Below are 12,150 nucleotides of genomic sequence, written 5' to 3'. Positions count from 1 at the left end.
GTTGCTTAGAGTGCAGCTCAGAGCTGGGCAGCGGCAGGCGGGGAACCTTGGCTTCCTCCATCACTGGAGCAAGCAAGCCTCCTGTTCACTTCAGGCTGCCGGCTGCTGGCCGCCATCTTGGTTGGCAGTTAATTTGCATATCTCGCTGATTAGCCAATGGGAAGGGTAGCGAAGTTATGGTTAATTACCATGTTTCTCTATTATTAGATAGGATTATACATTTCCTGGACATGTACACAGTTTTGCACATTCAGATGGTCTTTTAGATTGCTGGGAATATGCTGGAGCTTTTCAATGCCTTCTATGGACAGCTCATTCCCCAACTTTTCCTTTTATTTGTTGTCTTGTTTTCAGCTTCTTCTTTGCTCCAGATGTTTTCACCATCTCAGGCAGCAGCGTTGTTAAACAATTGCTGCACATCTATTTGGACAAACACCCCAGGGAAAGGGTTATCTACAATGAGTGAGCTCTGAGTCAGGTTGATTAAAAACAAGCCCTGTGAGTGAAGGCTTTCAGGGAACTTCCAGACTTGTCAGATAGTGATAGTTCCCTGGGGACAGAGTATGGGGAATTCCAAACTCACTGTGTCCCCTCCAGTGGCTGCAAGAGGTTACTGGTTTTCCCAGCTACTGTGATTGCCAAGTTAAAAACCAGCCTTTGGTTTTAAGGCTGCCACAGAGCTGTAGAGAGAGATGCTTCTAGACCAGGGGTGGGCAAACTTTTTGACTCGAGGGCCACAATGGGTTCTTAAACTGGAAAGGAGGGCCGGAACAAAAGCATGGATGGAGTGTTTGTGTGAACTAATATAAATTCAAAGTAAACATCATTACATAAAAGGGTACGGTCTTTTTTTTTTTAGTTTTATTCATTTCAAACGGGCTGGATCCGGCCCGCGGGCCGTAGTTTGCCCACGGCTGTTCTAGACTCACTATTCTTAACACGATTCAGCTGTTTTTCTTGAATGAACTCTCCTCAAATTGTCGCAAACCTTCGGTTAACTTCCAGAGTTCTGAAAAAATGGATTGTGACAATTTTTGCCTGTGTTCTCTTTGGTTTTTATGGGAGAGTGGATTTTTGGAGGTCTTTACTCCATTGTTCTGGAATATGATCCAGATTAGGCTTTTTTAAAAATCCTAACATTCTATAACTAAGATTCTGGATTTCTATTTGTATAATTGGGAGGAAATAAATATCCACTCTGCTTTACCTTCCGTGAGTGATACCAAGAGGAAGACCGTGAGGTACCTTACGTGACAGGGGAAACCTCTGCAAACATAAGGTCATCGTCCCTTTATAGAAGGCCCAGGTTATCAAGGAGAACGTTCTGAGGCTGTGTTTATTTAGCAGGGATAAATCACCCACTTCTGTAGAGCACTCAAGGAAAAAAGAGAACAAAGACCAGTTAATAGACATAGAAAAACAAGTGTTTCCATGCACCCGGGGGTGATTACTGTAAGTTAGCACTAAGCTTCCTGGTGGCGGAGGTAAAAGGGGAAAGCCATATGTGGTTCACACTGCCTGATGAAAGAACAGAAGCAAATATATCTGTTGGAGCAAATTTTTTCTTGGCACTGATTTCTAGGGGAAATTTATTAAGTGAGTTTTGATGTAATGGACACATTTTTTTTTTCAACTGAACTTCCCGCAGGGATTTCCATTTCACAAAACCCAGAGCCACCCCAGGCAAAGGCAAACAGTGCTCACAGGTGAGACGGCGGGCTCTGCAAGGCTAGGTTTGGAGAGGAAGGAAGGAACACCAACAGCGAAGGGTCAGGGAAGACTTCATGAAGCTCATAGCATGTGAGGGTGCCCTTGAGGGAGAAGTAAGATTTTGAAGGTGAGAAAGGGTAAAAGAATGGAATTTGGGGTAGAAGGAGCAGCAGTTATAATGGAAACGTGGGGAAGTTGAGAACACATTTGAATGTTACAGTGCAGTAGAAAGATGGATGGACCATGGGTCAGTAATAACAATGATAGCTAATATTTAAATATTTATCAAGTGCTTACTCTGAGCACTCTCATTGTATTGTTCCATTTAAACCTTACAACAATCCTCCGAGGCAGGTTTAAAAGACAGTTTAATGTTCATCTGGATATGGGTACGAAGGGAGAGAGGGGGCTCTAGCCTGTCCCCCAGGAGGGGATGTGGATGGAGTTGGGGGGTGGGCATCTGCAGGGGTGGGTGGGTGCCCAGTGAGCATCCATTGTGAAAGTGGTTGGGGTTAGGGTCCTCACAGTCACAGAAAGCATTTAGTGATGTGCACTGTTTACTGAGCAATGTGTAATCTCAGGATACCCGTACGAGGTAGAAAGAGCTGTAGAAATTGAGGGCTAATGAAGCCTGGCTTGCAGCTGTGATGATTCTGATAGAGTCAATCTGAGAAAGTTCTGGGAGTTTGTGTGTTTAATAAGCTCCCTAGGGAATGCTGAATCCCGTGGGCTGTGAATCAGGCTTTGAGGAATGTGGGTGTTACAGGACTAGTTCAGGGCTGGGACTCAGAAGAAGGGAGTTCTGGCCTTGAGTCTTCCCCTAACATGCTGTGTGCACCCTTGCACAGTCACTTCCCATCTCTGGGCCTGTTTTTTCTATGAAATAAAGGGGTTGAACTAGGTCAATAAGTCTCAACCCAAGCTGTACAATGCAGGCAGTGTGGGAGGGCTTTGGCAGAGTGTTGCTGCCTGAGCCACACTCCCCGAGTGTCCCAGGGTGCCCTGGCATGGAGCACAATGAGATGGGTTCGCTTGTGTACGTATGTTTAAAAAGCTTCCAGGATATTCCAATTGCTGCTGGAGTTGAGAACTACCATCTAGATCAGTGGTTCTCAACCTTCCTAATGCCGCGGCCCTTTAATACAGTTCCTCATGTTGTGGTGACCCCCAATTTCATTGTTACAAATTGAACATAATTAAAGCATAGTGATTAATCACAAAACAATATGTAATTATATATGTGTTTTCCGATGGTCTTAGGTGACCCCTGTGAAAGGGTCGTTCGACCCCCAAAGGGGTCGCGACCCACAGGTTGAGAACCACTGATCTAGATGATGCCCAGTGCTCCTTCTTGTAGAATGTCAAATCTGTGCAACATTACATTAGCTGTGACTCGTTTCTTCATTAATCCCTGTCCTGAGGGAAGAGTATCCTACATAAGACAGTTTTTTCCAGATAATTAAAGAGCACTTCATTAAACCTGAACCTTTGAAAACTTCTACTCTTCTTCGGTCCTTCTTTTTAAAACACCAAATGTTTTTGATGATTTAAAGTTACCACTATGGTCATTCATTTGTGCATTTATACAATAAGTAGGCCTTTGGCATCTGCTGTGTGTTAAGTGCTTATGGAAAAAAATGTTCAAGTGCAGTAGAAAGATGGATGGACCATGGGTTAGTAATAACAATGATAACTAACATTTAAATATTTATCAAGTGCTTACTCTGAGCATTCTTGTTTTATTATTACATTCAAACCTTATAACAATCCTCCGAGGCAGGTACAATTATATCGCCACATTACAGATGGGGAAAACAAGGCACAGAGAAGTCCTGTACTTTCTTACAGCCAGTTAAGGCAGAGCCTGGTTCAGATCACACCCAGACCTTCCTGTGTGACCTGAAACAATGTTGTTCCCCCCGCCCCCCTGAGAGCCTCCGTTTCTCCCTGTGCTAAGGGACTCTGAGGCCCTTGGGAGCCCTCCCACCTTATGAGTCCGTGTTCGCCCCTCAGGTCCCTCAGGAGGTCCCTCACCTGCATCAAGGAGAGCCTGCGGATCTTCATCGACCTGGGCGAGGAGGACAAGGCTGCCGAGGCCTGGCTCGGGGCTGGGCGTCTCTACTACCTCATGCAGGAGGACGAGCTGGTGGAGCTGTACTTGCAGGTGGGCCTCCTGCAGAGCTCTTCTGCCGACTTGGGCCAACTGGGGAGGCAGCTGCACCCTCCAGAGCAGTGGTTCTCAACCTTCCTAATGCCGCGACCCTTTAATACAGTTCCTCATGTTGTGGTGACCCCCAATTTCATTGTTACAAGTTGAATGTAATTAAAGCATAGTGATTAATCACAAAAACAATATGTAATTATATGTGTGTTTTCCGATGGTCTTAGGCGACCCCTGTGAAAGGGTCGTTCGACCCCCAAAGGGGTTGCGACCCACAGGTTGAGAACCGCTGCTCCAGAGGGACCATCAGGAGCTGGAGAGAGGTGATGGCCTCTCCTTGGAGGGGAAGTCAACACTGGGCTGCTCCCTGGTCACAGGTGGGAGCCAGGGCAGTCTGGCAGGCTGCATACAGGTGGCAAAGGGCCACTCCTGGGTCCATATACACATGGAAGCTCCCAAAGAACGTGGTGGGAGACTCCCTCACCTGAATGCCAAGCACGTCCATCTTTCCAAAGCTTGACACACACCTTGCCTTCAGGGCTGTGCTGCAATATGAGGCGAGGTTGATGTGTGTGGAGTGTTAACATTATTGTTCTCAAACTGTGTGACCTTGGACTTGCTACATGAGCTCTCTAGGATTCCATTTCTTCATGGGTGAACCCAGTCTCTATTAAGGATTAGGTAATCACTTATATAGTAAATGCATGTGCATAGTAAGCAGTTACTAAGTCTTGGGGCTCGATAAATGCTTAATAAGTGGTATTTCATTATTATTACTATTATCTGCAAATACTGACATCATGATAGTATGTAAGATTTGTTTCATCTAAAATATGCTCATTATCTTTGCTTCCTTCCCGTTTCTTATTTTCTTCCTTCTTATTCCCCCCTACGCCATTAGTTAAACTCACATAAACTCACTCGCACTGAGACTGAAGGTTGTGTAACATTGATTGAATGCACAGGAGACTTTGGTAAACACATCACAGGCATGATGTAGATTAATCCTCATTACAAATGCAGCGGGAGTTTCTATTGAAATTCCCATTTTACCGATGAGGCTCACTGAGGCTGAGTAACTTGCTCAAGATGAGACATGTAGTAAGTGGTGGAAGTGGCCCCCCGGCTGTGTGAAGTAAAGCTTTCACTCTCAGACTCCATTCTGCTTTGGCGTTTTAGAGCTGGAAGGATTTTCAGAGCAGATAGTTCAGTCTTGCCTCTCACTCTTCGGGAGACGGAGGCCCAGAGGAAGCTGTTCGTGTTGTCAGCAGAGCCTCTGACTCCAGGATTCCGTCTCACCGCCCCCTGTCTGTGTAGCGGCATGTGCAGTGACAGTAACTGTGGGGTCTTTCCCCAGCGAGACCTGGTGCCAGGCCCACCCAACCCCAGACTGCCATCTACCTTGGACTTCTGCAGGTCATTGCCATGGAAGTGAATCCTCTCTGTCTGGGCTGAGCTGCCGCAGCTGTGCTGTTGTGCGTTCTTCACTCTTCACCTTCCATGCCACGTTCTGCTTCGATGCAATATGGACTAGCTTGCTAGAGAGAAAGAGGTCATGGAGGCTAGGAGAAGGGTGTTGGGCTGGAAGACACTAGCATTTGTTTGCCACTAACCACTGACATGAATGTGGAGAGGTTTCTTAATATTTCTGAGCCTCAGTTTCTCCATCTGGAAGTTCAGTCATTAATATGAACAGTTCACGGTTTTGCAGTATCCATGTACTCTTTATATCACTATATACTTGATTTAACTTCAAGTTGACTTAGCGTTTTATACTAAACAATGCTATCTGAAATCACAGGTTTTGATGTAATAGTCTTTTTTTCTTAAAACACATTAAAATAAATACTTGTATATTAAAACATAAAATGTTATGTGTACTGCTGAAAATTATTCGAGGGCTATATGATGTAATCTCTCATACAATAATAGGGAAATGCTGGGCTAGAGAATCTCAAAGTCTTCCTAGCAGCTCTATGAGTGTGGAGGACAATTTGGGATTCTGGGGACACCGCAGAGGGTTAAGCTGGGTGGTCAGGTTCTCACTCCTGCCAGTCCTGTGGACGCTTGAAGCCCTTCTCTCTGCCTTTGACAGTTGTCTCTGTCCCACCCAGGCAGCCATCCAGAAAGCACTGAAGCCAGAAGAGCCCTCCCTGGCCCTCAAGCTCTATGAAGAAGCAGGTGATGTGTTCTTCAATGGGACCCGCCACAGGCATCGAGCGGTGGAATATTACCGGGTAAGTCCCAGGCCGCACAGTGTGCCCGCCAGGTCCTGGCACAAACCTGGGAGAGGCCATATAGACTTCAGCCTGGACCTGCCTTCACCTCTTTTGCTGGTATTTCTTTTCCTTCTCTTTGTTGATGTAAAAAACATCCAAGTCTGGAGAGAATTTTTATGAGTTTATTGAGCCAAACTGATAACAATTCCTGGGAAGCAAAATCTCCACGGATTAAGAAAATGTTCCAAAAAATGGCAGTTTTAAGCTTATTTTATACATTAGCATCAAAGGAGGAGGCATGAGGGAATACATGAAATCCATTGATGGGAGATTAAGGGGACAGGAGAAGGCAAAGCAGGGACATCTCTGGGATTGGATAAAAAGTAAAACAGAGAGACATGTATTTCTTTTACATTGGTGGGTACAGGATAGTTGATAATATTGGCAACACATGAGATGGTATTGGAGAAACAAGATAACAAGGAGGAGTTCTGTGGTCTTCTAGTTTGTGGATGTGGCCTAAGGGGTCTGGAAAATTACCCTGACACTTAAGGTTAAGATTGTCCTTTGCCAAGGAAGCTACAGGCCTAGGATGTGACTACCACTATGACCCACTTTGAGTGAGGAATTTTTATGTTCAGACCATCCTACGTGGTTACTTTTCGTCTCTGAGTTTGTAGGGCCCATCATGCAGGCCTCCCCCGAGTGTGTAGGATATGTGGCCCCTTTTTTTCCACACCTTGCTCATCCAGTGCCCACATACTTCCTCTCTCTTCAATCTGGCAGGCTCTCAAAGAAGGAGCTGATGAACTCTGTCCTTCTCAGGCTTGGAGAAGAGGCCATAATAATTGCATCTCTCAGGTGCACGGTGCTCACAGTGTGTAGCACACTTATCTGTGTACCGGAATGCTCCCAGGCACCACTGGAGGCAGGTGGGAGATGGCTGGTCCATGGAGGAACACATCTGTTTAATGTTTTTATCAAGTATAACACCAGCTCATCAAACCCATGATTTCACAGACATTGCTGCAAAGAATGAGACAAGATAACAAAAGGGAGTTGATTTAACAAATAATATTAATAAATAAATGTCTAGATGTTAAGCAGATATGTCAGAAGTCATAATTTTACCACTGACTGAAGTTGTAAACTTTGTCTTCTTTGATCCTAAAATCTCACTTATTCAGATATTAATTCATTTGCTTGTTCAGTTGATTAATCACTCATCAAACATTTGTGAGTCACCCATTATGTGCCTGTCACTGAACAAGGAACACGACCCTGACTATTGAGGGGCTCATTGTCATATGCATTTTTATAGATGAGAAAACTAAGGCTCAGAGAGATGACGTGACCTGCCTAACATTCTGTCATAATAAAAATAATAGAAATGACCATTGGTTGGGCACTCTCATCCTACACACATATGTACTTTGTAGATTAGCGCTGTGGGTGCTGAGGGAGCACATGGCTGGGAGGTAACTTTCCTGCTCTCAGTTTTCCCAAACTTAGGAGGCCTGATGACCTCTAGTCCTTCCACCTCTAAGATCTGGTCAGAGCAACCAAGAGCCAGGGCCGAGAGAGTGAGCTGAGAAAACCCATGTATGGATGACCAAGTTCCTTAGTTTCAGTTGCTACCATCCCCCAACCCAGCAGTAGAATGTGAGCCTCCTGGAGTATGGTGCACGTGGGTCATTCATGGGAGACTAAGATTCCTATGCCTCTCTTTGCAGGCGGGGGCTGTCCCTTTAGCGAGGAGGATGAAGGCCGTGAGAACCGAGCTCCGGATTTTCAACAAGCTGACTGAGCTGCAGATCAGCCTGGAAGGCTATGACAAGGCTCTGGAGTTTGCCACCCTGGCAGCCAGGCTCAGCACAGTCACAGGTAGGTGGTCCTGAACTGAATGGGTGGGGCAGAACTCCCCCCCCCCTCCCCAAAGAGGTGCAACAAGGCGCCACAGCACAGGCTCTGGAGTCAGACTGCATGGGTTCATGTTCTAGATCCAACTGCAGGGAGACCTTAGCTAAGGGAGCAGCTGGAGTCTCGAGTTTGTCTTTGGCAAATCAGGATTAAAAGTAGCACCCACCTCATGCAGTTGTTATGAAGACCAATGATTGTCCACGTAAACCTGCAGCATAGTGCTTGGTACCTAACTCGTCCTGGATAAGTGTGACCCGTGTTGCTCTAATTCTTAGATTTTCATGGGTGTTATTTCCCAGCACAGGGCAATAAAAAGGTATTTTATTCTATGCATGGGCATTGCCTTGCAGCAAAGAAACTGTGCCCTAATGTTTAATTGGTTGATTGTGAGTCAAATGCATATTTTCCCCCCAAAGAACTGAAATGTAAATGAAGGTCAGAATCCCATTAACTTAACTCACCCTGTAACCAAAATAGTTTGCATTTACCACAAAAGTTCCTGGGAAACAACCTAAGTCATTAAAGGAGAAAGAAGGGAGACTAAAAGAAAGATTTTAAAGAGCCCCCACCGCATTTGGAATGCTGGTGCCTGAGGGACAGCAGGTTTGGTCAGAGGAGGGATTAGATGTGGAGGCAGGTGCAGTCTTCCTGAGGATGCCAGAGGAGACTTCTGGGCATGCTCAAGGGCATGGGATGTTGATGCTACTGGACATTATTGTGTCTAATTGCACTTCGGAGCTCCCTCTCTCCTCATCCTATCTTTTTCTTTACTGCAAAGAACCCCTGAGGGGCTGTCTGCTGATCTCAGGAGAGGCCTTGGGGGCGCTAGGCAGCTGCCTCTGGGTGCACTCTTTATCCTCCCCTGGGCAGAGCCGAAGGGAGCTGTTTCCCACCCTTTTATGCTTCCCTGTGACTGCATTTGTCCGTATCAGAATTATCTCTCCCTTGGATTTTCTATTATAATTTGGGCTTTTGGGTCTTTAAATCTTAAAAGTGATGTTTTTAGATTGCATCAAACAGCCACCTTGCACATATGCCACTCCCCCCACCCCCAAACACCCATTGGAAGCCTTTGTTCTCTTTAAAAGGCCACTTTGTTATTGAAACAACAAACCCACCCAAAACCAAAATAAGATCTAGGCTCCCTAGAGCAGAGGCTCCATAGTGTGGGTTACTGGAGAGCAGGTCTCTGTGGCTTCCCGGAGACCCTGAGATCCAAGCTGGTGGCAGCCCAGAGCCCTCAGGACAGCCCGTGTGTGGAGCTGACAAGTGTTATCTCCTTGTAAAGAATCCGTAGCTGTTTCAGCAAGCTCATCTTGTCACCACATCCCCCACAGGAATTTGGAAATAATTATTTCCCAGAATCTCAAGTGAAGGTGACACCTGTAATATGGAGAATGTTTGCTTCAGGAATCATCCCAGAAAATCTTGACCAGTGCGCTCTCAGACAGCTCTGTGTCTTCTTTTGTAGCACTTATCTCAGCTGTAATTTTACTTCTATTTGTGGGATTATTTCCGGAATGTTTGTGTCCTGTGAGACAGTAGCCCTCGTGAGGGCAGGGGCCTGTTCTGCTCTGTTCCTCATGTCCCAAGCCCAGTCCCTGACCCTAGCAGACCTCCACAGAATTGTGCAGAGCGAATGAGGGGAGGGGTGATGGGAAGCGCTGGCTGCCGGGGTCTTGCTCAGTCTTCCGATCCCTAGGAGATCAGAAGCAGGAGCTGGTGGCCTTCCACCGTCTGGCCACGGTGTACTACTCCCTGCACATGTATGAGATGGCCGAGGACTGCTACCTGAAGACTCTGTCCCTCTGTCCGGCCTGGCTGCAGAGCCCCAAGGAGGCCTTGTACTACGCAAAGGTATACTGTCGCCTGGGCCGACTCACATTCTACCAGCTGAAGGTAAGAATCAGGCTTCTAAGATCAGGTGAGAGCTGCCATTCAGCCATGTTTTTCCCGGACCCTGGGCCTTCAGGGTAGAGCTGAGATGGCCCTGAGGGGGAGTCCCGTCTCAAAGGGTGGGGACCGACTCCACTGGGGACCAATGCTCCTTCCACTTCGCCCCCATGGAGAGCTCAAAGGTGCCTCCCATCTCTGAGGACAGATGGTAGCTCCTCTTCCTCCTTGCTCTGCTCTGGTTCCTGTGACCACTTTATCTGTCAGGTAGGATGGGCACGTTGCCTGGTTCCTGAGAGCCTATGAAAATATATGAGACCCAAAACAAAAGCTCCAAAAGAAAAAGAAAAATGAATGCTTACCTGTATGTCTACAAGATGTTATAGGTTAACTAGTCCATTGCAACTCACTTATACAGTTGTGTAAACTATATTTAGGAGCAATCTGGCTACAGGTTACTATGTTTGAGACAATGAGGAGTGGGGTCTTCGAATGCCAGCATGCCTAGGCTTGCGGAAGGTCTTAGTCCCGATTCTCCTGTTTGCTCTGCTGGAGTTGAACCCAGGGCTTGCTTTCCCTGCCTCTTCTAGGACTGTGCTGGTGACCTGAAACTCTCTCACACTTCTGGCTCAAATCTTGTCCCCAGTCATTGGCTTCCCTTTGCCAGAGGTCGGTCTGCTGCAGCATAAGCCTTAATCTCTTAATAAGGTGGTTTCGAGTCGCCTGTGTTTGGCCACAGGGGATCCTCAGGGCAACTCTGCTGTCCTTTTCTTCTTTGCCAGACGTTGTTTCTGGGCTGAGTTGATTATTGAGTTATGAGGGTTGATGGGAACCAGACATCCCTGTTGAGTCTCACCCGAGGCAGATCTGTGCCTCATCCCCACCCTGTAGGGAGGGAGGCCTGGGCATGGAGGCCCCCAGCCATCGTGCCTCTGCCCACAGCTCCCAGCAAGTGGCTCAGGGACCAAGTGCGTGATTGGATTGTGTCAACTAAAGGCTCTACAGCTGCCGGGGAAGAACTCAACTCCAGCTAGCTTAAGCAAAAGAGGCAGTTTGTTTGCTTAAATAACAGGGAAGTTCAGGAATGAATTCAGTTTCCCATCATGCATTCCCTGCCTCCCTCTATCTGTTGGCTCTGTATGCTTCTCCTTCCCCATGTTCCTTAGTCCCCCCCGTTCCCCCCCCCCCCCCCATTGGCAGGCCCAAGCCCATATCTAAAAGGGTAAGGGACCATTTTCTCTGCTAGATCACACTGGAAGGCCTTGGGGAGGGACTGGGATAGACCAGCTTGAGTCATTTATACCTTCCTGGAGCACTGTGCCTAGGGGATGCTACTTTGTGATTGGCTGACCCTAGTTAAGGTGCCACCCTGTGCCTGGGAGGAGGGGAGGAGGTCCCCCAGGAGCCAGGAGAGGGATGAAGGTATGTGGGGCAGACACCGCTAGGGCTCCCAGCGCCGCCTCCAGGCCTCTCCTGGAAATGCTGCTAATGCTGTCTCTTCTTTGCCCTGTGCCTTGGGGTTAGGATGCCCACGATGCCACTGAGTACTTGTGGCTGGCCCTGGCAGCAGCAGCCCTGCTGGGCGACGAGGAGCTGCAGGACACCATCAGGAGCAGGCTGGACAGCATCTGCCAGAGCCCCCTGTGGCTCAGCAGCCCATCCGGGCGCTCCGCAGAGAGGGCGCGGTGGCTGAGTGGCGGGGGCCTGGCCCTCTGAGGAGAGCTGGGCCAGCTCTGACCAGTTGCCATGCCAGAAGTGCCTCCCTGCCTTAGGCTCCTGGACACTAATTGGAGGGTCTAAGTCATCACCTGGCCCAGCCCCTCATTTGACAGTGAGAAGAGGGGCTCCTTCAGGGCTGGACACACAGCAGTGGGAGATGGAGCCCGGAGAGAAGTCCCGGCTGGGGGTCCAGCGCCTTCCCAGTTGACGGTGGTCCTTCCACACAGCTGGCCTCGGAAATGCACTTTTCTCGGCCCACGATTCTCCTGGAGAAAATGAGAAGCCGTGCCCGTGGGAAGCCTCGCTCCTTCCCCGGGGAAATCAGGGACTGGCTGGGAGGAGGCAAGCGATTGGATTGGCTGCCTCACTGACTTTGCTCAGGGAAAGACCCCTCCCCTTGCCCGTGGAGGGGCCTGGGGACCGGCAGGTGGGAATGACCATGCTCTTAGCCCCAAAGACACAGCCTCAGAGTGGCCCCGGAAAGCACAGGCGTGAGGTCGAAGGCAGGTTCACTTGTTTCCATCCTGC

The 12,150-nt window shown here is 48.1% G+C and overlaps 1 protein-coding gene across 3 annotated transcripts in view; it reads left to right on the top strand.

Annotated features, from left to right (window-relative positions):
- SH3TC2 (SH3 domain and tetratricopeptide repeats 2) overlaps positions 1-12,074 on the top strand; it is a 50,445-nt gene extending 38,371 nt beyond the window's left edge. For all 3 annotated transcript variants that reach the window (XM_014543072.1, XM_005870447.2, XM_014543074.1), the window contains 5 exons: positions 3,724-3,874; positions 5,986-6,108; positions 7,824-7,974; positions 9,713-9,909; positions 11,428-12,074. In XM_014543072.1, coding sequence (XP_014398558.1) covers positions 3,724-3,874; positions 5,986-6,108; positions 7,824-7,974; positions 9,713-9,909; positions 11,428-11,619 — 814 coding nt within the window. In that variant the 3' untranslated portion in view covers positions 11,620-12,074. The remainder of the gene's footprint in view (positions 1-3,723; positions 3,875-5,985; positions 6,109-7,823; positions 7,975-9,712; positions 9,910-11,427) is intronic.
- The last annotated feature ends 76 nt before the right edge of the window (positions 12,075-12,150 follow it).

The sequence above is a fragment of the Myotis brandtii genome, unplaced genomic scaffold, assembly GCF_000412655.1.
Source record: "Myotis brandtii unplaced genomic scaffold, ASM41265v1 scaffold32, whole genome shotgun sequence".
NCBI classification, from domain to species: domain Eukaryota; kingdom Metazoa; phylum Chordata; class Mammalia; order Chiroptera; family Vespertilionidae; genus Myotis; species Myotis brandtii.
Note: the sequence above shows the minus strand (reverse complement) of the source record. Positions and strands in the feature narration are given on the sequence as shown.